This window comes from Syngnathus typhle, linkage group LG16 (assembly GCF_033458585.1).
Source record: "Syngnathus typhle isolate RoL2023-S1 ecotype Sweden linkage group LG16, RoL_Styp_1.0, whole genome shotgun sequence".
In the NCBI taxonomy this organism is placed as follows: Eukaryota; Metazoa; Chordata; class Actinopteri; order Syngnathiformes; family Syngnathidae; genus Syngnathus; species Syngnathus typhle.
The window spans coordinates 7,384,791-7,407,119 of NC_083753.1; the positions used below are offsets into that span (position 1 = coordinate 7,384,791).

The window sequence follows — 22,329 nt, forward strand, 5'->3', positions numbered from 1 at the left end:
GTGATTTGATTGGACAAAAATGAACGCACTGAATGCTGATTGGTTGAAAGTAGGGAATGATCTTCAAGGAACAACACTTCCTACTTCCTGAAAAAGACACGCCCTCTTTGCCCCCGCCTACCAATGACAGCTGAGTTCCTCACCTCCGGAGCTGAACTCACTGTCGTCGCACCCACCGAGTGACAGGACAGCAGCTACCCGAACTCAGATCCACTCAAAGCGGCCAGAAACCAGGCAAAGCGATGGCCACCCCATTGACCGACCAGGAGAAGCGCAAACAGATCAGCATTCGCGGCATTGTGGGCGTAGAGAACGTCGCCGAGCTGAAGAAAGGCTTCAACCGTCACCTGCACTTCACGCTGGTCAAGGATCGGAACATCGCCACGCCGCGGGACTACTACTTTGCCCTGGCGCACACCGTCCGCGACCACCTCGTGGGCCGCTGGATCCGGACGCAGCAGTTTTACTACGAGGCCGACCCCAAGGTACGAGCAATAAAGTTGGATCGGCTTCAACTTTCCTGACACTTAATTAGGGACACCTATAGGGTCTAATAAACCTACCAAAATATTTCAATCATTTGCTTTTTGTATGACTGAGTGCAGAGGGTGTACTACCTGTCCCTGGAGTTCTACATGGGCCGCACGCTGCAGAACACCATGATCAACTTGGGTCTGCAAAACGCCTGTGATGAAGCCATTTACCAGGTCGGACTGGCTCATTTGCATACCAATGTAGCATGTGTTTGATAGCATGTTGTGTGTTGTTAGCATGTTCTGTTGTTGCATGTATATTGTGTAGCTTGGCTTGGACATGGAGGAGCTGGAGGAGGTTGAGGAGGACGCAGGTCTGGGCAACGGAGGCCTGGGCAGACTTGCAGGTAGAAGAGGGTTGAAGGTGTTCTGAAAAGATAAACAATAAGAAATATTTGACTGGATGCCCAGTCTTCATAATCTTTACGAGGAAGGAGAGCAGGTGAAGTCAAGCCAGACGTGTTGCAATAGACGCTTGGTTTGGCTTTGTTGTTGTTCGACGACACTTGTTTCAGAAGGTCCAAACGTGTCTTTTGTTTTCCGACAGCCTGCTTCCTGGACTCCATGGCCACTCTGGGACTGGCGGCGTACGGTTACGGCATCCGCTACGAATACGGAATCTTTAACCAGAAAATTAGGGACGGCTGGCAGGTCCGTACAACGAATGCAGCTCTAATCAGTTTTATGATTATTATTGCCAAATTAGGCCCCAGGGGCCAAAGTGGAGTAGGTCAGTATGCTGAACAAGCTAATCATTAGCGGTAGCGTGGCTGTTCAAAGCACGCAGACAGATTTGTTTTTTTTTTTTGTCTTGCCCTTTTGGATTCCTGCTTATTTGCAATTCGGGCCTCAAGAGCAAACATGAACTTTTGCACCAGACATTTCAGATGATTTTAACGCTCGTCTTCGTCGATCATGAAGGTGGAGGAAGCGGACGATTGGCTACGTCACGGCAACCCCTGGGAGAAAGCCCGCCCCGAGTACATGCTGCCCGTTCACTTCTACGGACATGTGGAAGAAACCGATCAGGGTCCCAAGTGGGTCGACACGCAGGTATCGATCGAATCCAAGTATTACAAGTTGCAGAGGTTCAGTCAGAAGTGAGCTGTTCTTCTGTCGGATCCCTTCAGGTGGTTCTGGCCATGCCGTACGACACGCCCATCCCAGGCTACATGAACAATACGGTCAACACCATGCGTTTGTGGTCGGCTCGCGCGCCCAACGACTTCAACCTGCGAGACTGTGAGCGACTCTCGCAAGATGGTTTCCTGTGTCTGTGGCGAAAGACGACACGTTGCACCAAACCATCGTGTCTTTTCATGTGTCGACACAGTCAACGTTGGAGATTACATCGAGGCCGTCCTGGACCGCAATCTGGCCGAGAATATTTCCCGAGTGCTCTATCCCAACGATAACGTAAGCGCTGAAGTGACACTGTCTCTTTAAGAAGCTTGAAATGAATAATTTTTGGTTCAGTTTTTCGAGGGGAAAGAGCTGCGTCTGAAGCAGGAGTATTTTGTGGTGGCGGCCACCCTGCAGGACATCATCCGCCGCTTCAAGACCACCAAGAAGGGAACGCCCGCACGCACGTCCTTCAAGAGCTTCCCCGATAAGGTAAGACCTCAAACAGGAAGTGACTTTGACGTTACGTTTCAAAAATGCCCGCGTGCTGTGATCGCAGGTCGCCATCCAGCTGAACGACACCCACCCGGCCATGGCCATCCCCGAGCTGATGAGGATCTTCGTGGATATCGAGAAGCTGGACTGGGACGTGGTGAGTGCCGCGGGAAGCTCTAGGGCGAGGTTGGCTCGTTCGTTCGCTGAGGAAAATGTGACCCCGACAGGCCTGGGATCTGACCAAGCGCACCTTCGCCTACACCAATCACACGGTTCTCCCCGAGGCCCTAGAGCGCTGGCCCGTGGAGCTGTTGGAGACCCTCCTGCCGCGACACCTCCAGATCATCTACCAGATCAACCAGATGCACCTGGATGTGAGTGCTGTACTCGCTCTAAAAATATATAGAGACCAAAATTTTGAAATTCGACCACAATTTTAGTAAATAATGCAAAAAGATCTCAACAAATGACAAAAACTGCTTGAACAGGTTTCCCAAAAATGTCGAGCCGTTGGGCCGAGCGAGAAGGAAGTAAAATTGAAACGCAAGGTCGACTTTTATTTGGTTTTTTTTTTGGTTCTGCTCTCACGCCTGCCCGCCCGCCCGCAGAGGATCGCGTCGCTCTTCCCCAACAACGTGGACAAGCTGAGGAAGATGTCACTGATCGAGGAAGACGGAGGCAAGCGGGTGAACATGGCGCACCTGTGCATCGTGGGCTCGCACGCCGTCAACGGCGTCGCTCGCATACACTCCGACATCATCAAGACGCAAGTGTGAGTGCGACGTGAAATGTCGAATCAACGTTTGACGACTTTGATGCTTCCTCAAAACGGGCCAAACGCAATCAAATTGTGTGTGCTCATGCCGTACCGCAGCATTTTCACATCTCCTGTTACAAACTGGAAAACTCTTGTTGCTAGGCAGACTTCATATTTGTCCTCCTCACAGGTTCCGCGACTTCAGCGAACTGGAGCCGAAGAAGTTCCAGAACAAGACCAACGGCATCACTCCCAGACGCTGGCTGCTGCTGTGCAACCCCGGATTGGCCGAGCTCATCGCCGAGGTCTTCATTTTTTTTTTTTTTTAATATCATTTAAATTTCATTTCCCATAAATAATACCCGTCTTCTCATTCAGGTGATCGGCGAGGACTACGTCAAGGACCTCGGCCAATTGCAGAAACTAAACGACTTTGTGGACGACGCCGCCTTCATCCGGGATGTCTCCAAAGTCAAACAGGTGTGTGTGCCCGCATATGTTTGTGTGTGTGAACATATATGTGTGTACCTCTCTGTGTTTGCAGGACAACAAAGTGAAGTTTGCGCAATACCTGGAGAAGGAGTACCGGGTGAGGATCAACGCGGCGTCCATGTTCGACGTGCACGTAAAGAGGATCCACGAGTACAAGCGGCAGCTGCTCAACTGCCTGCACATCGTCACCATGTACAACCGTGCGTGCGCTGCTCACTTACACGTTGTTGTTGTTACCTCCCTAAGGGAAAACAACGCGCCCACACATTCCTGCAAGTCCAAACAAACACGCTTATCCATGTGCACAGGGAATTTTCCACTAACTTGTGGTCGGGGTCTACGACAACACACACACTTTCACTTTTATTACGCAACATGTACTTCATGAACCTTAGCAGATTGATGTGTATTGACTAATAATAAGAACAAAAAGGCTGAGACACAGAGAAGCTTGTTGGTTGCGCAAATAATAATGTGTGTTTTGTCCCGCAGGTATCAAGAAGAACCCGACTGCGCCTTTCGTGTCTCGAACCGTGATCATCGGGGGAAAGGTTCACAGCGCAAACATTAAACGCGCATAAATACACAGAAATAAATGAGCTGCTGTCGCCCCCTGCAGGCTGCGCCGGGGTACCACATGGCCAAGATGATCATCAAGCTGATCACATCTGTGGCTGCTGTGGTGAATAACGACCCGGTGGTGGGGAGTAAGCTCAAAGTCATCTTCTTGGAGAACTACAGAGTCTCTCTGGCCGAGAAAGGTTTTTTATTTTATTTGTCATAATAGCAAGTATTACAATATCATTTTATTGAATGAATTAATTTATATCATTTGGCTCATATGAAGAAAAAAAGTGCAGCATAATCATTTTATTTTATTGATTAGTGATCCCGGCCACCGACTTGTCGGAGCAGATCTCGACGGCGGGCACCGAAGCGTCGGGCACGGGCAACATGAAGTTCATGCTGAACGGCGCGCTCACCATCGGCACCATGGACGGCGCCAACGTGGAGATGGCCGAGGAGGCCGGCGTGGACAACCTCTTCATCTTCGGCATGAGAGTGGAAGACGTGGCCGAGATGGATAAAAAGGGGTACCTCAAAAATAGTGCACAAATTTTCACCAGTGGCTTGACTTGATTTTATATTTGATGTTTTCTTAAGATACGACGCCATGTCTTACTACAAGAAGATCCCGGAGCTGAAACAAGTGATGGACCAGATCACGAGCGGCTTCTTCAGCCCTAAAAATCCCGATTTATTCAAGGATCTGACCGAAATGCTCTTCAAATATGACCGGTGGGCTGCAAACAGAAACAGAGACCTGGTTTTTTTTTTCCACTTGACCTTTTTATAACAATAATTTCCTTCGTTGCTTTTCAGATTCAAAGTATTTGCCGATTTCGAAGCATATCTGAAAAGTCAAGAGAAAGTCAACAAACTCTATCAGGTAAGTTCTATTTCCATCCAGCCATCCATTTTCTCAACCGCTTTAGTAGCAAGTACAATATTTTGTTTTTGTTTAACCAAAATGCTAATGCTATGCTACTTAGCGATATTGTCCTGGTTGCAATCGTTTTTTATTTAGCTGACCGACTGCTGTTTCATTTCCAGGATCCAAAGGAGTGGACCAAGATGGTAGTGAAGAACATCGCGGCAACAGGCAAGTTCTCCAGCGACAGAACCATCGCCGAGTACGCCACGGAGGTGTGGGGCGTGGAGCCCACCGACCTCAAGATCCCGCCGCCGAGCGAACCCCGGGAGGCCTTTGAGAAGACGGCCCGTGAGCTTAAGAAAATGTGAAAGCTGCCTCGCTTTGGTTTGTTTCCCCGAAAAAGAAGACAAGAGATTCACATCGTTCAAAACCTTCCTTTACTTGTACTCGAGTCTGTTACAGCATTATTCACTGGACATTTGCAAAATGTCTGCTTAACTGTTAGCAGAAAGTGAAGACCACAAAAACATCAAATACCATTTTCTTCAGTGTTTTCCTACCAGAGTTCACATTAAAATCTCAGCTGTATGACAATTGCCTTTTTTTCACCTTACATTTGATTTTGACAACAATTATTTGAGTGTACGTTCCTTGAGCTTTCCTTCACATGCTGACGTGCAAGAGTCCTGCTACCCTTGCAGCTTCTGGAGAAAATTGCTGTGGAGAGAAGCAGGAGTAATTATGACATCATCGCCTGTCACTCGGGTAACCGCATCAAAAGTCTCGTCCTCACCCAAATGACTTGGGCAGGCCGGGATCCAAGTAGATGTTATTGTGGGAGAATCTGCGACTCGCCGGGTAGGAGATCATTTCCAGGGGAACTTTTTGACTGCGCTGCGTGCGCAACGAAATCTGGTAGAGCTGGAAAGGAAATGTGAAGGATTAGCGTAGCGTAGCTGCTCATCTTCACTTGAAGTGGCCACATTGTACCTTCTGACCCATGTGATAAGGAACCACGTCATCGTCCTCCGCGTGCAATATGAGCAACGGACAGGTCAGCACCTTTAAACTGAAAAAAATTCGACGTCTTTATGTGGTCACAGCGATTTAAAAAGTTGATTTAGTCAACTCACTTTTCTTCATTAGGAAACAGTAACTGGTTCTGGTCCAAAGTGTTCCATAGGAAGAGTTTGAAGCCAGGAAGGAAAGTGTAAAGCTGCGGGGCACATTTTGACACGGTAGGTGTTGACGGACATGCAAACAAGTTGTAAACAAATAAAAACTCACCTTAGCCAGCGGGAATATGACCACGACGTCGCCGATATTTGTGAACGCCGCCTCGAGAATTAAGGCGTCCACCATGGACCCTGGTAGAATTTTTTGTTTCTTTTTAATTTACTCTTGTGCAGATATTATTTTTTGTACTACCCACCTTGCTCTTGCACCTTTACAGCAGTGTTGCTCGCAACCCTTCGAGAAAAAAAACTAATTACGTCTTTTCTCCGTGACATTATATACTGCGAGAAGAAACTTACCCGGAACCGAGGGAGTGGCCCCACAAATACACCGGGGACCCCCCGCTGTGCTGCTTCACCCACGTGTACACGTGGAGGGCGTCTGTGGTCACCCCGGGTTCACTGGGTTGCCCCGTCGAGTCGCCAAAGCCTACACCGCAAAAAATACATTTCCCATAATTAGCAATATTAGTATCATAGTGCTGGCACATATATTGCATTCTTGCACCCCAAAATTTTAGATTTCTTTTTAATAAAGATGAGCATACCTCTGTAGTCCAAAGACAGGACGTGGAACCCCGCAGCGCTTAAAATCTGCAAAATATCATGCAAATATTCTGAAAAATCACACAAAAATATGAACCATCATTTTCAAAACAAACCTTCACCAGTTGCACCCTATGATCTATGGCTCTGAGAAGAATCAAAAGCAACATATTTTAGAGGTTAACCTCATTTCCATAATTCCCTGCGGAGCCCATTAAGCTTGCTTCAAGTGTTTTTACCTTGTGCCTACGTTGCCATGGAGATAGATGATAATAGGACTTCCATCGCCCAGGGCTTTGCGGTACCACTCAGGGCCCCTCCCAGACGCCTTGTCCCATTGGCTGGCAGGGAGCGTGTGCCTCAGGGAGATTCAAACAAACATTTGAGCATTTTGTTTTCTCAGTTCGTGTGTGTGTTCATTGCTAAAAACTGTACAAGTCAGTGGAAGCTACCATAAGCCCACGCGGACACCCTCCTCCGGGTCCAGGTAGAAGTTGCACGTGTGGTTCAGCACGTATTCGGGATGGTTGAGATCCACCAAATATGGAATCCTCACTGCAGATGAGCGTACACAAGGTTAGCATTTTGGTTATTAGCAATGGATTCATAACTAATGATTATCTAACTATTACTACTGGTTAATAGAATTATATTATAGATTTATCTTGTAATTAAAAGACAATTTCAGCATAGGGCTAATAAATAGGGATGTGTCACAATACTTACACAGGTGTGCAAAGATGGCGTATGTAAGGGTCCAAGGGCACAGGTAAACGATGAGCGGCACTGACACATAGGCAGCCACCAGGAATGACACGACCTTCATTGTTCCATTCCACAACTCTAGGACTTTACAGGAATAATATTTAGAAGCATAAGATACGTTCCAAATTGTTCCTGAAAACTCAGCAGGTTACGCTGTTTCCTGTTTAGAAAGAAAGCATGAAGGGGATTGGGCGAAATATATTTGATTGACGTTTGCCTTAGCCAATCTTGTGAAGTAATAACGTGGACGAGTGTGGTACATTAATGCGTATTTCAATGTTTGAAATATATTTTTTAATTTCTTATATTTTTAGTTGTTTAGCAATGTAAAAAGTTTCCGTGGATTTAAACGGAGAGCGAAGGCACTGTTGAAGATTAAAGCGGTTATTTCGACCAATCAGGACCGGCTAATGCTCACAAGCCCCGCCTTTTCCTCCATCAATGCTTTTCAAAATCGGTCGACACCAGTCGGCGCCGAAGGAGGATGGCAGTAACATTCACTTTCCAAAAGCAGCCCAACCCTTTGGACAAGCACATCCTGTCTTCTTGTTGAAACTATTTTTACGCAACACTTTCAAGCTTTTAATATCGAGGCAACCGCGGCGCGCCCTTCGCAGAGGAAATGTAAAAAAAAAAAAAAGTTGTTTTCCTTCGAGCGTTTAAGTGGGTTTTTTTTTTTCACTCGATTGGACACGGAGGGGTTCCCCCAAGTTTGGAGAATTAGGTGAGTGTCTTAACTTAATCAGTTATTCATATTTGATTAGGAACTACAACATTTTAAATGTTAATATTTAAAATAAAAGGAAGTGAGAGGGGAGTTAACTGCACCACAATTGTTGGTTAAAGCACATCAACTTAAGTATGGACCACGGTGGCTAAGCTAACAAGTTTCTTCAACTAAGTGATTAATCTGCCGATTATTATTATTTTGTTAGAAATCTGATTTAAAAGGATTTCCATTCCTGGTTTGTTTAAAAACATTCTTTGAAATAGTACATCCAATTTACAGACAAATTATTATTGTACTTAATGAGTTAGATATGTCTGAAAGTGTCAAAAATATTATTTGTTTTAATTCCAAGATAAGCTAATATCTTTTGACACATTTTAGCATGTTAATACACAAACTATATTCAGTTTGAAGATTGTTTGTTTGACATGATTTCCCCATTTTAAATTCACTGTCAACAGCATGTTCTGGCTGTTTTGGACTTGTAATAAATTGAGTTCTTGTCTTATTTTTGACCCGCACCAGCTGTCAGTCTTCAGAGTAAAAAGACACTGTCTCCATCGTCTGTGATTATCTGGCTTCTTGAGAGCTCCTCAATGGTGCACATGTTGAATACTGATGTGGGCTTTGTGGACGACCCCCATTGTGCAATGAATGGGTACCCCTCTTGCTCTGTGTGTGTTGAGGGGGCACCTGGTTGAGAGTGCTTGATGGTGAGCAGCTGGAAAAATGAACCTGCAAGAATTGTCTTGATCCTATGTGCGTGTGTGTACATCTCTTTTCGCAGCCATGTTGCTAGTGTAAGCAAAGCACGTCTGGCTTTAAATGATGAAAACTGCAAAAAAAAAAACTGGTCCAACTAGTTCAGAGTCATTGTCAGTGTCAGATTTTGGCCACATCTCTCAAATAGCCAAAGTGGCTAATCAGTTATAATTGGATTAGTCAAAGCCTGCGCAGCTAACAAGGCTGAGTCAGTGTGTCAGCAGCACTGTAGAACAAAGAGCAATGTTTCCACCTTGTTTAGTGAGTATTTGTCCACCGCGTTTGGGTCGCGAGCTACTCATCAAGAAACACGGCAACAAAATGACAGATTTTTCTCCGTGTTGCGTTGGCAGGGCAGGCTGCTGTCCCGTGGGATGGATGACGACCTGGAGCAGGACCAGTACGAGGAGCGCCTGAAGGAAGTTTTCGATGGCTTCGACGGCAGCCGCTGCGGCTCGCTATGCCCGGAGGAGCTCGCCGACCTCTGCCTGTCGCTCCACTTGGAGGACGTCGCCCCGGCCCTCCTGGATGCTCTGCTGCAGGGTCGGGACCGCATCACTGACCGGGTACGTGCCATTAGTTAGCTTTTTAGCTTTGTGATGTGTATTAGGGTTGGGCGATATAGCCGTTGAATAAAATCTCATCTATTGCTTGAGCGAAAGTTGAAATGCAAGCGTGCGCACGGAGCTTCTGTCTGTTGTCTGGCAGCGTGTGCAGGCTGATTAACCGAGGGCGGGGGTGAGTGACCCGATGGCCCACTCGTAACAATGAAGCCAAAAGCGGCAGACGCCAGGCGGGACAGCACAAAAAAAATCAGCATATTCACATTTGGCAGCTGTCGATTGCTCAAGTGTGGCCTCGCTCCCTCTCTCCGCCCTTTGGAGGAATTTGCCAAATTGTTTCTTATCGCTAACATGCCATCCCAGGTTGACTTTGAGCAGTTCAGGGATGCGTTGATTCTGGCGTTGTCATCCGGCATTGAAGCGCCACCAACGCAGCAGGAAGTCTCATCCAGACCAGGTAGTTGAAACTTGAAATAATACTCCTGAGCAATGATATGACAGTTGTGGGTTGTTGTTTTTTTGCCATCAGAGTCGCCCGACATCCAACCAAAGTTTGTGAAAGGCAGCAAACGCTACGGCCGTCGCTCCAAACCGGATTCGCCCAACACCATTTCAGACTTTTGCGAAGACGCGCAAGACGAAGACGACGGCCAGGACGCCAAGGACAACTGCGACTCGGCAATTCCGAGAAAGCGTGAGGTAAAAAAGCCAGCACGCTCACCCAATCGGATGCCATCCTTATCACCTACCCGCCGTCCTCATGAGGCCTTATTCTCGGCTAATCTGCTCCGGCTAAAAATGCGGCTGGAAGGTTTCCCACGGCCTTGTCGCAGCATCAACTCTGTAAATAAAGCGGCGAGTGTAATTACTTGCGTGTGGTTAGATGCAAACAATCAGAATTGCATGTTTATTATAGGTTCAAGTTGGATCCGGAAGAAATTTCGGATCTGTCACGTCTAATCAAGTTCTAGCTGGATTGGAACTAGATTGTGCATTTACACTCAATCAAATCTCATCCATTCAGTTTGTAATTTTGTGGAACATTTTAATTTGCTTCCCTTGGATTTCGGAGATTTACCCATAATGTTATCTGGAGCTGTAAATCAAACAAAAATCGATCTGGTTCCGATCCATATTTGTTGATCCAGATGGAGTGCAAAATAAATGTAAGTTATTTAATGCGGTGAAATTTCTGCCAAATCCGATCCGGTTGTAAATGTTCTGTGCGGTTTTTTTTTTTGTAATTAAAATTTGCCTACACGGGTTCCCGGGTGCTCTCCATCTGACCCATAATGCTGTTGATCTTCTTGCTAGCTAATCCTCCTCTCACTGCTGGCATGAAAGTCTCTCGACAGATGCTCAGGCAAGGCCTAAGCTCCAAACATTTCGCGAGATTTCGGCACATCGTTTTTGGTGTTGATGAAGCAGATTGAGATTCTGGCTGGGGGTGTGTTATTTGATGTCGTCTGCACACGCACACCAGATGATAAGCGCCAGTGTTATTGACAAGCAACAGACGCGTGTCCTTTTTAGTTGGTGATGACAAAGCGAGTGACGGGTCAGGCTTGGACGTTCCGCTTGTCTGGATGGAGGAGGGCATCGGGAAACAAAGGAGGTCCCCGCCTCCTTTTGTGAATTTCTCCACACGGCATATCAACCACTTGCAGAGTCCCCATCTGTCCTTCATTCCCTCACTCTTTGCTTCCTCGACAATAGGGGGGATAGGTCAAAGCCTCCGCCTCCAGTCCTCCATTCAACCTCAAATTCATTTAAAACTCACCCCCGAAGCGAAAGAAGAAGAAGCAGCTGCTGCTCAGGCAAATGCGGTAGCAGCTTTATTTATCGTAATCACTTTCTCAGCTGGATCCTTTTTTTTTTTTTCTCTCTTTCAACTAGCGCTGGAATGCAGACCAAACGAGCACAGAAGAGTACGAAGCAGAAGGTTCGTTTTGAGATTCCCGTCTTGAGAAAAACGGCCAGGAGCTCATCCTGTCCCTCTCTTAGGCCAGATGCATCTGTGGAACCCAGACGAGCCCAGTCCGCCTCGAGGATGTGTCTCGGCTGCCCTGAAGGAGAAAATCCAAGAGGCCTGCGAAGAGTTGGCCATTTCGTGGGACGGATGCGCCGGCCGCTCGGACCTCCTCGCCCTCTGCGATTATTTAGGCTTGGAGGTGAGCGGCTGGAGCTTCCTCAACTTACCCAAAATTCATCACAGTAATATTTTCCCTTTTGAAAATGTCTCAAAATGCTATTTCCTTTGTCAGATAAGTGCGGATGTCCTCTGTGGCTTAAATGGCGGCTCCTGGATCAATGTTCAAGAATTTGTTTCCATGCTCTTGAAGCACAACAAGCCCGCCGCCCCGTCGGCCTCCACTCCTTACCGCCAGCTGAAAAGACAACACTCCACTCAGGTAGGCCCCACCTTGTCTCAGAACTTCCCGGGACTCGCTAGCCCCAGACCCAAGAACCTTATCATTCTCGTCAGCCCTTTGATGAGGTGGGCCGTCGGATCGCCAACCCCTCCGCCCTGATGAGCGGCGTCGCCACCCGTCTGTTCTCCTCGCTGGACGACGGCACCGGCTTCACTCCGGCCGAGTCCGTCATCCACGCCTGGATGGAAGACGGCGTGGAAAACAGCAGCGAGATCCTGCAGGTGACGCACGCTAATGAATGGAGGTTGCAAATGTTCTCTGCGAGAAAATCCAAGCGGCTCATTTCTTACGTCATAGGCGCTAAATTTCAACCTTGACGGCAAGCTGAGTCTGTGCGACCTGACCGTGGCGCTGGAAAACGAACTCCTGACCACCAAGAACGACATCCACCAGGCGGCGCTGGCCACTTTCAAAGCGGAAATCAGACATCTCCTGTTAGTCCAACCGCAAGCGTTGCCAAAGTGGTGGCCAAGGTCCAAAGATTTAAAGTTTGTCTCTTTTTTTTTTTTTTTTTCCGGGTCAGAGAGCGCGTCGACAGCGAGTTGAGGGAGAAGGAGAAAATCCGCTCAGACCTGGAAAAGGCGGAACGGCTTAAAACCCAGCTGGCCGCCGAGGTGGACGAGCATCACTTGTCCATCGAGCGCACAAACAATCTGAACCTCAGGTAACTTTCTGTTGTTTTTTAGTCCTTCAAGTTGTTAGAAACGTTTTGCGTGCTCCGACAAATTGATTAATTGCATGCCGCTGTTGTTTCAGGAAGTTGGAGGAAGAGCACCAAGAGAAGCTGGCGGCAGTGCGCTCGGAGCTGATGAAGGAGATGGACCTGTTCCGCCAGCAGGCGGCGCAGCAGCGCCAGGAACTGGAGGCGGAGGTGGACAAGATCAAGGAGGACGAGACCTTCCTCAGGGAGCACCTCTCCATCTCGGTCAAGGTTGGTCCCTTTTTGCTGTGTTCCTTCAGATTAGGCCGTTAGAACATGTATTGCCAATTTGTGGGCCGCTGCTTTTTAGTGGTCCGTGGTGGTATTGCAGGTGGTCCACAAAATTAAGGGAAAATAATTTTTAAAAATAAAATTGATGTATTATTTAGACGTGATTTTATTTTTCAAATGTATCTGAGATTCCCAAAATAGAGATCCAGATGCAAATAAATAGTCTAGATTCTCTTTTTGGTGCAAAATAAAATAATATTCCACCTTGCTTTTTGGTTCTAATGGCGTGTCCGCGTCTTCAAAAGGAAAACCGACGTCTGGAGATGGACTTGCTGGACTGCAGTGAAAAACTGATGACGGCCCAAAGCCAAGTGACCAAACTGCAGGCCAGTTTGGACATTCTGAGAAAAGAGAAGGTAAGACGTGAAAGGAGAGCGGCTCTTGATTGGGTTCAACTAAATTTGGGTTTGCTTTGTGATGTTTAGTTTGGTGACCTGGACCCCAGCAGTGCTGACTTCCTTCTGCAGGAGGAGCGCATCAAGCAGCTTCGCCTGGCCTACGAAGAGCAGTGCAGGGTAATTCAGTTTCCACGACAACCAAGTCCATGAAAATGGGGAATTCTTCTGGTGAACTTCTAATTCTCCTCTCTTGTTTATTTTCACAGGAATTGCAGGACCGCGTGGACGAGCTGCAGTCGGAGCTGCGGGACTTTCAGAGCTTGGGCCGACCTCAGCAGGCCTGCTCCCAGCCTCTCTCGGAGGAGCTGGAGAGCAAAAGCCCCGCCGTGGAGTCGGACCCGGGCCTCGGCTCGGAGGAAGTCCATCCCTTCATCAGTATGAGCCTGGAGGCGGAGATGATGCTGGAGCAGCAGAAGGAGCAGCACTTGCGCCAAATGGATGACTTGAGGAACCAGCTGGAGACCAAAGTAAGGCCAAGAAGACAAAGGACATTTTGAAAATCTGAAAATCAGACAAAAGTGAATTAAAAACGTTTTCCTCGCTGCAGATCAATGAATTCAATGCTGTGGTTGCGCAACACGAGGACCAGAAGACTGCATTGGCCCTCCAACACCAGCAGGAGGTCCAGGCATGGAGGGAGGAGTTGGCTAGTGTTGGCTCACGGGAGCAGGAGCTCCAGAGCCGACTCGAGGTGGCGCAGCTCGAGCGGACACGTCTTGAGGAAGCGACGCAGGAGGAGGCGTCTTCGCTTCGGTGGCAGCTCCTCGAAGTGGAGAGTGTGGCCGCGGAACGGGAGGAGCAGGTGAGGAACCTGCAAGAGCGGAATGAGGATCTTCTTGCTGAGATGGAGGAGCTACGCGACCAGCACGCCAGTGTGGTCAAGGAGAACACGGCGCAGTTGGAAGTCGGACTGAAGGACCGGGAGAAGAAACATCAGGAAGAGAAGGACGAGTTGGAGAAGAGGTGGATGGATTGTTTTGAAAAAGAGAAGGAACTACTGAGACAAAGCCATCAGGAGGAGCTGACAGCCAGACTCGACGAGGCCAGGTCCGGTTTGGAGGAGGAACACATCCAGACTGTGAAAAGCCTGACTGAGGAGTTGCAGGAGCAGCGAGCACGGCTGGACGAGCAGAACAACGAGTCCCTGCAGGCTCTGCTGGAGGAGGCCATGTTGAGGTTGGTCAAGGAACAGGAGGAGAAGGAGAGCGAGAGAACGACTCAATACGATCAGCGGGAGGCCAAGCTCAAGCAGGAGTGGGAGCGGGAGAGGCTGCAGCTGGAGGAGGACTACGAGGACATGCTTCAGGAGAGCCTGGACCAGGAACGGCAGAAACACCAGGCGGAGAAGGAGGAGCTGGAGAAAAGGCTGGAAGGCCTGCTGGACCTGAAGGAAGAGGCCCTGCGAGAGATGACGGCTAAGCAGGCCGAGGAGAGGAACGCGCTCGGCACAATGCTGGATAAGCTACGAGACGACATCGCTCAGGAAAGGTAAGGAACGTTTTCCGCGATAATGCGAGGGGGCGGGGCTTAGAGAGGTCATTCCAATCTAAGGTTACCGAATTGTGGTCGAATAACCTTTCTAAGTGCTTAAGAGTTCCAGGTATGTGAGAAGATGGAAACATTTAGCTTGACATGAAATCTCAAATGCATGTTAAACCTCGAGTCCAAACCGTCGTCTGTCGTAACCGAGAGCACATGACCACGTACAGGCAGCAGACACAGGCGAGCTTCTCCGAGAAGATCAAGCAAGCGGGGGAACGTGTCTCAGATGAGCAAGAGTCGGCAGCTGCACGCTTTCAAGCCGACGTTTTGAACCTGGAACGGCACTTTGAGAGCCAGCTAAGGGAGCTGTCGGAGAGCCACGCCGAGCAGAAGCTCCTCTGGGAGGAGCGCTTGAGCCAAAGTGCAGAAGAATGGCAGAAAATGGCCCAAGAGGCAACAGAGAGACTTAATGTTCTCCAGGAAAGTCTGCAGGCCAATGAGGATCTTCTCGCTCGCTCTGACAAGAAAGCCGAGGACGACCAAGTCCTGCTCAAGCAAACTGTGGAAGATTTCCGGCAGGAGAGGGAAGAATTCCAAAACAGCTACGGGCAGCTCGAGATGAAATACCAAGACGTCCTTTCCATTTCCCGTCAGCAGACCGCGGAGAGGATCTCGCTGCTCACCGAGCGGGACGATTTGAAGCTGAGGATTGAGGACATGGAGAGGCTCCTCAAACAAGCTGCAGAGGACTTTGAGCTGGACAGGAAGGAGCTTCAGCGAGAGGTTGCTATCCTGGAGGAGAAAGTGAAGGGAAGCCAAAGCCAAGATCTGCATTTAAGTGCTGGGTCGATTCCTGAAAATTCCTTCGGTGAGGAAGTGAAGAGCGACCCAACCAATGAGCCTGATCAAGACGCCCCGCAGCTGAAGATGGAAGCAAGTGAGGACCAAGAGGTGTCATGGACTCGCCAGGCCAGCAATGACCCGGAAAGCTCAAATGTTGGTGAACCTGACGACAAGTCCGAAGATCCTTACGTGACCTCTGACCTTGAGTCCCCCAAGATTGATGTTAACAAAAATTGCCAAGATCAAGACTCGTCACAATCTGGAGCTTTGGATAAACACCAAGAAGAACGTAGACCTCAAGATGTTGCTTCTTCTACCATGGAAAGCCTCTCACAAATGGAGACCACGGTTGGTTCCTTGGATCCTTGTGAGCTTTCTGAAGGCGATGCCACAAATGATCATGATTCAGAATCTGACTGGGACAACGACTTCAATGAGGAACATACAAATGTTAGTCCAGAACTTCTTGATCAGGACATTGATGATGAACTCCAGGATTTTGAGCTGCAGTCTTCTGACCATCAAAGCAAAGAGGAGAATGTTCTCCTCCAGGAGAAAATCTTCTTGCTCCAGCAGAAGACGGAGCTCCTCCAGAGTCTTTTGGAGCACAACAGCAAGAAGATCCAAACTGGCTGCGAGTATCTGGAGGAAAACTACAGCCTCAAAGTCAAAATGTTCCTGCTGATGGAGCACATCAAAGTGCTGGAAATCAAAACGTCCAAGCTGACAGAGCTTCAGGCTCGTCACGAAGATTACACGTGGGAGAACGTCACGTTGAAGCGGCAAAACGCAGAGCTCAAAAAGATGCTTCGGAGACTCCAAAGCCAGACGAGCGACGAGCGGAGTTCCCTCGCGGACGACGTCGGCAGGATCCGACGGGAGAACCGCAAGCTCTCCGACTTAATGGTGGAGTTTCAAGGGGACACCCGCAGCAGAATTTCCGAAACTTCTCGCGACTTTGAGGTGAACACCATCAAACTTCACCAAGCCCTTTCAGAGACGCAAGCCGAGAATACAAGCAGGTGGGCGGATAGGTAACGTGGAGGCAACCCCGAGGCCTGTCCTCACATTTGTGCTGTGGCCCCGCCCATCTCCTCATCAATCCCTCATGTGCTTGACAGTATTGTGACGAGAACCTCACCTCTTCCTTAAATCCCACGTCTGTGACCGACCTTCTACACCAGGGGTCACCAAACTACGGCCCGCGGGCCGGATACGGCCCGCGGGACCGTTTAATCCGGCCCGCCAACCCTGAACAAATTGTATTATTAAACTTTTTTTTTTTTTTTTTTTGCTCATTTTGCCTGCAATGACTGCGTTTGCCCAGTAGATGGGGAAGCGCTCGCCTGCGCATTTACTACCGGAAGCCGTGTCAGAAAGCTCGGTGCACACTCACAAGTGCGTGTACGGACATGGCGCACTCGCGCTCTATTTGTATCAGTCCCGAATTTAGAGCGTGGGCTGTGACGACAGCATTCTTGTAATTTGCGCGCTGAGCTTTCAGATGCAGTTTTGCGCTAAAGCCACCCACAAACCTTCCCCTGGAATCCTTCCGTTAAAATGTCGCCAAAGTAAAGCAGGGTGAACACAGTGCCGAGCGTTTAAAAGAGTTGCCAATTTGGCTCGACGTACGCGACGTGACGTTCAGCCACATGAACGTCAACATCTACCCGTCACAGATCGAGGTAAACGGACAAACACCTCGGATCTCGCCTAAGAATTGCCACAACAAATTTTACTCCAGACTATGACGCACTATCAAACTTTAACAAAAAAGACAGCAGTGTCTACAAGCCTACTGGAACCTACAAAAGGATTATAAGGAAGGAACACAAGAACTTTAAGAGACTGCTCATATGTGTCAGAGAGGTTCTGCTCTGACAACTGAGCTGAACTTTTATCTGTTAAGATTGTTCATGGCACAACAGAAAGTTAATGTTCCATGTTTTTTTTTCTATGAAGAACCCAGAGAGAGTTATTTAGTTATTTATTTCCTGTTTTTTCTGTGAAGAACTCAGAGAGGGTTTAGTTATTATTTATTTCATTAATAGTGTTATTATTTGTTTCCTGACTTTTTTTCTGTAAAGAACCTGGAAAGGGTTATTAAATAACCGTTATTTGGTTATGTGTGGCTTTCTGGAAAACAATATTTTTTTTAAGCTCCCCTACGATCGTCACACTTTTTCTGTTACAAACTGCCACCGGCCCGCCATCAGAGAAGGGAAAGGTTATGTGGCCCTCACAGGAAAAAGTTTGGGGACCCCTGTTCTACACGGAGACGTAACGTTAGACTCTCTGTGTAAAAGGAACTTTGTGCTGAACCCAGAAAGTTTGAGAGCCCCTGCTTGGAGATCTCAGGTCAACCCACATAATCACGAATATTTTTTATTGATGTTCCAGATGTGAGCTGGAGCAGATCAAGCAGGAGAAGGTCGCCGCCGAACTTCTAGCAGAGAACCTCAACAAAGAGGTGAGGCAGAAAGTTGGACGATCGCCGCTTTCTCGATGTCAATTTGAATTCCACGAATCGTTCATTGCCGTTTCAGATGTCCGACCTTCGCTCGCAAAGCCAGCGACTCCAGGACGAGAACGGGATGCTGGCGGACGAGAAGGCCCGCAGTCTGGCCGACGCCGACCAACTCAAGCTGCAGTTGGCCAAGCTGACCAAAGACGACAAGCAGGAGGTGCTCACCGGCACAGAGAAGAAGGAGGTGAGCGTGCGGTCCTGGTGGTGATGTGGCGGAGATGACCTCCAGGTTGACCTCCAGTTGTGTGGTTAGCTTGCAGCTTGCGTACGCGCTCTGGAGGCCGAGTTGACCAAAGCTGTGAAGGACACGGTCAGGCTGAAGAACAGGAACGGCGAGCTGGCCCAGCAGGTGTCTCACCTCGAGGAGAAGGTAAGCCTCATCGAATTGGTTTCCCTTTGGAGCAACCTCGTACAACCTCATAATGTTCAAATTGTAGCTGACGGAGGCCGACTCGATGGAGAATCATCTCAGCCAACTGACGGAAGGGCGAAAGGGTGCGGCGAAGGAGACACGGTGTCTTCGCAAACAAATGGCCAAATTCCAGGAGAAGGTAAAGACCTTTTGGTTTTTCTTCTTCTCCTCCGTGTCCAGCCGTCTTAATTTGCTCTCCGTTCCCGACTCGCAGGTGAAGAGCATGGACGACAGCCTTCAGTCCCTGAGTCATCAGAAGGCTTGCCTCCGCTCGGATCTCCGCGTCATGCAACAGGAGCGAGATTCCCTCCGCCAGGAAGTTGGTGTGCTGCACAAGCAACTGCAGAACGCCGTCGATAAGGTAAGACCCGTTAAACGGGAGATGGACAGCCAATATTCACAACGTGGTCCTCTGCAGAACCATATCATGGAGCTGGCCTTGCACGAGGCGGGCGTCCAAAGTCCCAGCAGGAAGCTCCACAGAGACAACACGCTCCAGCCCAAGGAACAAGACGAGAAGGTTTCAAGTCTCATCTTGGAGTTTGTGGATGAGCAGGTCGTAACCGTGTCGTTTCTGCGCAGGTCAGCATCCTGTCTCTCAGGCAGCAGCAGCAGCACAGGCACAGCCAGACGATGGTCCTCAAAGCCTTGGAGAAAGAGAACGCCTCCCTCAAGCAGGAGCTGGATGCCCAAAAGCTGCTCATCAAGGTCTCAACATCATTCATGGATTTATTTTTCCCCTTCCCTTCTTGATAACTTGACAATCTCGTTGTTTGGTGTCTTTTCATATCAGGAGCTCACTGCTAAGGAAGGACACGCACAGCTGCAGGAGGAAAACGAGGCCCTCAAGGCCGAGATCGCTCGAATCACTGAACAATTCCTTAAGGTGAGTGTCCGAATGTCCAAAGTGAAAGGAGGCATCTGGAGATGAGCGCAAATTTGTTTAGAACTTGAGTTGTGAATGTTTAACTCCTCTTATATTGAGTGTCTAAATGTGTTGCTGCACCTTTTGTGTTCACGCGGCAATTTTTTTTTTTTGTGCTAATTGAGCTCAATGCATTGCAGATTTTTTTATTTTTATCTTATATTCAACTGCAAGTCTCCATAAAGTAAATATTGTTTCATATCAAATACCTCTGGAGTGTTATTAACCTCTAAATGAAACCATCGGAAACAAAATGGAGTAAACACCAAAGCCACACACACCGTGGCAGTTGAGCACCAAAGGTTTGCCCAGTTGTCATTTTTCTTTTTCCCATTTGCAGTCGTTCCATGTTCACTTCTCCGGACTCCTGCCGACGTCGCCCCACAGGACGACGAGTGGACATTGTTCGGACAACGCACAGGTATGACCATAATAATAAAATGGCACATTTGTGTCATTTTGGAGGCCTTTGAGCAAATTCATACTGCTGTGTATATTATGTCTTGATGTACAAAACAGAATAGGATCCACTTTCCATTTCCTCATGTCACTCAAATTCCATTCCCTAGCCATGTCCAAATAAATCCCGGTTTCATGTTTCCGGAACGGTATGCGCAGCGCTCGACTTGTGTCTCACGGCGTCATCTCTACATTCGCTGTCTGTGTTTTGTTTTGTGGGTTTTGCTTTGACATCTTATTGGAGTTGTCATTTTTGGTGGTCCATCTTCATTCTTCCTAAAGTACGGGAAGAGCAGTCCTCACTCAGCCAGGCTGGAGCCGTGGTGAAGTGTACCTTGCCTTTGTCTCCCCCAGGAAGCCACGTCGGAGCAGCGAGCCAACGCAGAAGGCCACCAGTGGGTCGGCGAACTTTAACACCAATGTCTTCTTCTCGCTATCAAGATGGCCGCCGCGTACTGATCTTTTTATTTGTGGCATCCTCATAGGAGAGTCGACGACGCGAATGTGTCGATCGATTTATCACTGCTGCTCGGCGGCACACAAATTTCCCAATGGGATTTTAATGGAGATTATTTCTGAACATTTTTAGGATTGTTTTTTTGATTTGAAGCCATGAAAATGTTTATTGTTCCTACAATTCCAATGATCTTTTCTTTTCCTATTGTATTTTGCCTTTTATGACTATTTGACTGGCACATACTGTTGAATGTGGGTTTAAACTGTTTTTATTCTTTTTTTGTTTTGTCATCAGGGACTTTTTTTTTTCTTTCTTGTGTTGCTGCTGCACCACTACAAGTGGATGACAATTTTCTGCTGGTTTTTGAGGAGGGGAAAAAAAAAAGACTTGCATTGTCACACAGACCTCGATTTATTTTGAATGTTGAGTTATTTATTTTTGTTTATGTTGAGGTCGCAAGGGTCATGCGTTCACGTTATGTTTTTATTTATTATTTATCAGCATCTCTATTTATTTTGGGGGATCAAGTTCATGATTTCATTTTATTTGCACATTTTCTTCCCGCACTAATGGTACATTTATCAAATGTTTTATTTTCGCATTCATATTTCATTTTTTTTTTTTTTTTTTTAAATCTAACAGGCATGGTGTAACATTATTAAATAAAATTTCTAGATAACACAGGTGTGTTTTTTTTTTTTTTTTTTTTTAATTGTTTTTCCCTCTTATTGTTTCCACTTCAACCTTAATAATTATAATTATAAGTTGACAACTTTTTTTTTCCTCCAGGACGACCAGAAGCCTCGGATGGAGCGTATGGAATCACGAATGAAAGAAATTGAAGCATCTCTGCGTAATGTCAAGCTGCTTCTCAGGGAAAAAGTGGCTCAGCTCAAAGAACAGGTCAGAACCTAAAACCAGAAAATGTATTTAATAAATCATTTCTGCCATCTAGTACAGTGCTGAGTTAAATCTACTTCACTCTGTTTTGTTTTTCCCCAGGTGCACAAAAACAGCAGAGCAGACGTGCTCATCCGAGACTTGTACGTGGAGAACGGTCAGCTACTGAAGGCTCTGGAGGCTCTCGAGCGGCGACGCCGAACACCGGAGAAGACCAAGCGGCCGGCCGAGGACGACACCTTGGAGCTCCACACCAGAGTATGCGGTCCGAACCCCCCGCCTCTCCTCTCGCCATCTTACAACTTCAACCGTGTGTAATTGCACCTCATTTTATTTTTCCTAAACATCAGTATTATATGCAGTATTTTGTTATTTTATGTATTTATTTTATACTGAGACACCGAATGTATTATTGTACATCTCCATCTCCACCAGGTGGGGGAAAATCAGTATTTTTTAATTTTAATAACCTGCCTCCACAATTGTATGTGTATAATTATTGTGAAGGAAGAAGTGTTTGCCAAGACAATTGAAAATTTCATTTTGTATGACTTAGCTTAGTCTATATACTACTCAGTTGACAGAGTGCTCAACAATGAATCATGTGTTTTACTATGTCCTGTCCATCAGAGCCATTATCTTCCCATGCTGATTCTTTGGAAAAAGAGATGTGTGATAAAAAGATGGAGCACTTTAAACTGTAATAGTACAGCTACCAAAGCATCTAGTGTTTCAAGTATTTTTCCCCAAGAGAAGATAAATCTAGTTTGAAATAGAAGCCAACACTACCTTTTGCTGTCACTTGCACGCACGCCATGTTGTAGGGAAAAGGGATGGGTGTATTGTGAATGAAGATTATGAACTATTGGTGTTTTTGTCAATGGAAAACGACACTATATGCTTGTTATTTACTTCACACTGTTAGGGGGGAAAAATTGCCAGACATTTTTTTTGTTTGGGGTCTATTATTCATTTGTTCTTTTTCATTTTTTCTTCAAATGTGTGCTTTATATTGGACGAAAGGGATGTTATTGCAGAAAATTAAAAGATGACATACTTTAAGATTGT

The 22,329-nt window shown here is 47.4% G+C and overlaps 4 protein-coding genes across 4 annotated transcripts; 3 read left to right on the top strand and 1 right to left on the bottom strand.

The window, feature by feature from the left end:
* The first annotated feature begins 117 nt into the window (after positions 1 to 117).
* On the top strand, positions 118 to 5,422 carry pygl (phosphorylase, glycogen, liver). The gene is made up of 20 exons (XM_061300410.1): positions 118 to 485; positions 606 to 707; positions 802 to 880; positions 1,081 to 1,184; positions 1,455 to 1,586; positions 1,664 to 1,775; positions 1,867 to 1,949; positions 2,010 to 2,147; positions 2,215 to 2,307; positions 2,378 to 2,524; positions 2,759 to 2,922; positions 3,098 to 3,212; positions 3,286 to 3,387; positions 3,452 to 3,599; positions 3,892 to 3,950; positions 4,019 to 4,160; positions 4,286 to 4,493; positions 4,564 to 4,698; positions 4,783 to 4,849; positions 5,014 to 5,422. The coding sequence occupies exons 1-20, from the start codon at positions 243 to 245 to the stop codon at positions 5,200 to 5,202; spliced, it is 2,562 nt and encodes an 853-aa protein (XP_061156394.1). The 5' UTR covers positions 118 to 242; the 3' UTR covers positions 5,203 to 5,422.
* On the bottom strand, positions 5,249 to 7,569 carry LOC133168831 (lysophosphatidylserine lipase ABHD12-like). The gene is made up of 12 exons (XM_061300484.1): positions 7,342 to 7,569; positions 7,068 to 7,170; positions 6,855 to 6,974; positions 6,732 to 6,762; positions 6,618 to 6,663; positions 6,370 to 6,499; positions 6,267 to 6,304; positions 6,122 to 6,201; positions 5,968 to 6,050; positions 5,825 to 5,903; positions 5,628 to 5,755; positions 5,249 to 5,551 (listed from the first exon to the last, which is right to left on the bottom strand). Exons 1-12 carry the CDS (start codon positions 7,439 to 7,441, stop codon positions 5,524 to 5,526), a joined length of 966 nt encoding a protein of 321 aa, XP_061156468.1. The 5' UTR covers positions 7,442 to 7,569; the 3' UTR covers positions 5,249 to 5,523.
* Positions 7,027 to 22,323, top strand: nin (ninein (GSK3B interacting protein)). Its single transcript, XM_061300375.1, has 26 exons — positions 7,027 to 7,191; positions 9,226 to 9,438; positions 9,799 to 9,892; positions 9,965 to 10,134; positions 11,332 to 11,377; positions 11,440 to 11,606; positions 11,700 to 11,846; positions 11,921 to 12,088; positions 12,165 to 12,301; positions 12,391 to 12,531; positions 12,624 to 12,798; positions 13,104 to 13,214; positions 13,284 to 13,373; positions 13,463 to 13,723; positions 13,804 to 14,744; positions 17,982 to 18,051; positions 18,128 to 18,292; positions 18,362 to 18,478; positions 18,546 to 18,659; positions 18,735 to 18,881; positions 18,939 to 19,040; positions 19,103 to 19,228; positions 19,314 to 19,406; positions 19,786 to 19,866; positions 21,151 to 21,264; positions 21,364 to 22,323. The coding sequence occupies exons 1-26, from the start codon at positions 7,159 to 7,161 to the stop codon at positions 21,577 to 21,579; spliced, it is 4,239 nt and encodes a 1,412-aa protein (XP_061156359.1). The 5' UTR covers positions 7,027 to 7,158; the 3' UTR covers positions 21,580 to 22,323.
* LOC133168804 (uncharacterized) lies at positions 14,755 to 16,762 on the top strand. The gene is made up of 2 exons (XM_061300437.1): positions 14,755 to 16,603; positions 16,703 to 16,762. The coding sequence occupies exons 1-2, from the start codon at positions 14,889 to 14,891 to the stop codon at positions 16,731 to 16,733; spliced, it is 1,746 nt and encodes a 581-aa protein (XP_061156421.1). The 5' UTR covers positions 14,755 to 14,888; the 3' UTR covers positions 16,734 to 16,762.
* Positions 22,324 to 22,329: the final 6 nt, after the last annotated feature.

What these genes read in the sequence shown, in the direction of transcription:
- pygl (XM_061300410.1), top strand. Translation starts at nt 243, where the DNA reads ATGGCCACCCCATTGACCGACCAGGAGAAGCGCAAACAGATCAGCATT. An exon ending in TGCTCTATCCCAACGATAAC is followed by an intron (nt 1,950 to 2,009) that starts GTAAGCGCTGAA and finishes TTTTTGGTTCAG; the next exon opens with TTTTTCGAGGGGAAAGAGCT. An exon ending in CCGTGATCATCGGGGGAAAG is followed by an intron (nt 3,951 to 4,018) that starts GTTCACAGCGCA and finishes CGCCCCCTGCAG; the next exon opens with GCTGCGCCGGGGTACCACAT.
- nin (XM_061300375.1), top strand. Translation starts at nt 7,159, where the DNA reads ATGGAATCCTCACTGCAGATGAGCGTACACAAG. An exon ending in GGAACCAGCTGGAGACCAAA is followed by an intron (nt 13,724 to 13,803) that starts GTAAGGCCAAGA and finishes TCCTCGCTGCAG; the next exon opens with ATCAATGAATTCAATGCTGT. An exon ending in GACGACATCGCTCAGGAAAG is followed by an intron (nt 14,745 to 17,981) that starts GTAAGGAACGTT and finishes TTGATGTTCCAG; the next exon opens with ATGTGAGCTGGAGCAGATCA.
- LOC133168831 (XM_061300484.1), bottom strand. Translation starts at nt 7,441, where the DNA reads ATGAAGGTCGTGTCATTCCTGGTGGCTGCCTATGTGTCAGTGCCGCTC. An exon ending in CATGGCAACGTAGGCACAAG is followed by an intron (nt 6,763 to 6,854) that starts GTAAAAACACTT and finishes GATTCTTCTCAG; the next exon opens with AGCCATAGATCATAGGGTGC. An exon ending in ATAGGGTGCAACTGGTGAAG is followed by an intron (nt 6,664 to 6,731) that starts GTTTGTTTTGAA and finishes GATATTTTGCAG; the next exon opens with ATTTTAAGCGCTGCGGGGTT.
- LOC133168804 (XM_061300437.1), top strand. Translation starts at nt 14,889, where the DNA reads ATGAAATCTCAAATGCATGTTAAACCTCGAGTCCAAACCGTCGTCTGT. An exon ending in CAAGCCGAGAATACAAGCAG is followed by an intron (nt 16,604 to 16,702) that starts GTGGGCGGATAG and finishes TGTGCTTGACAG; the next exon opens with TATTGTGACGAGAACCTCAC.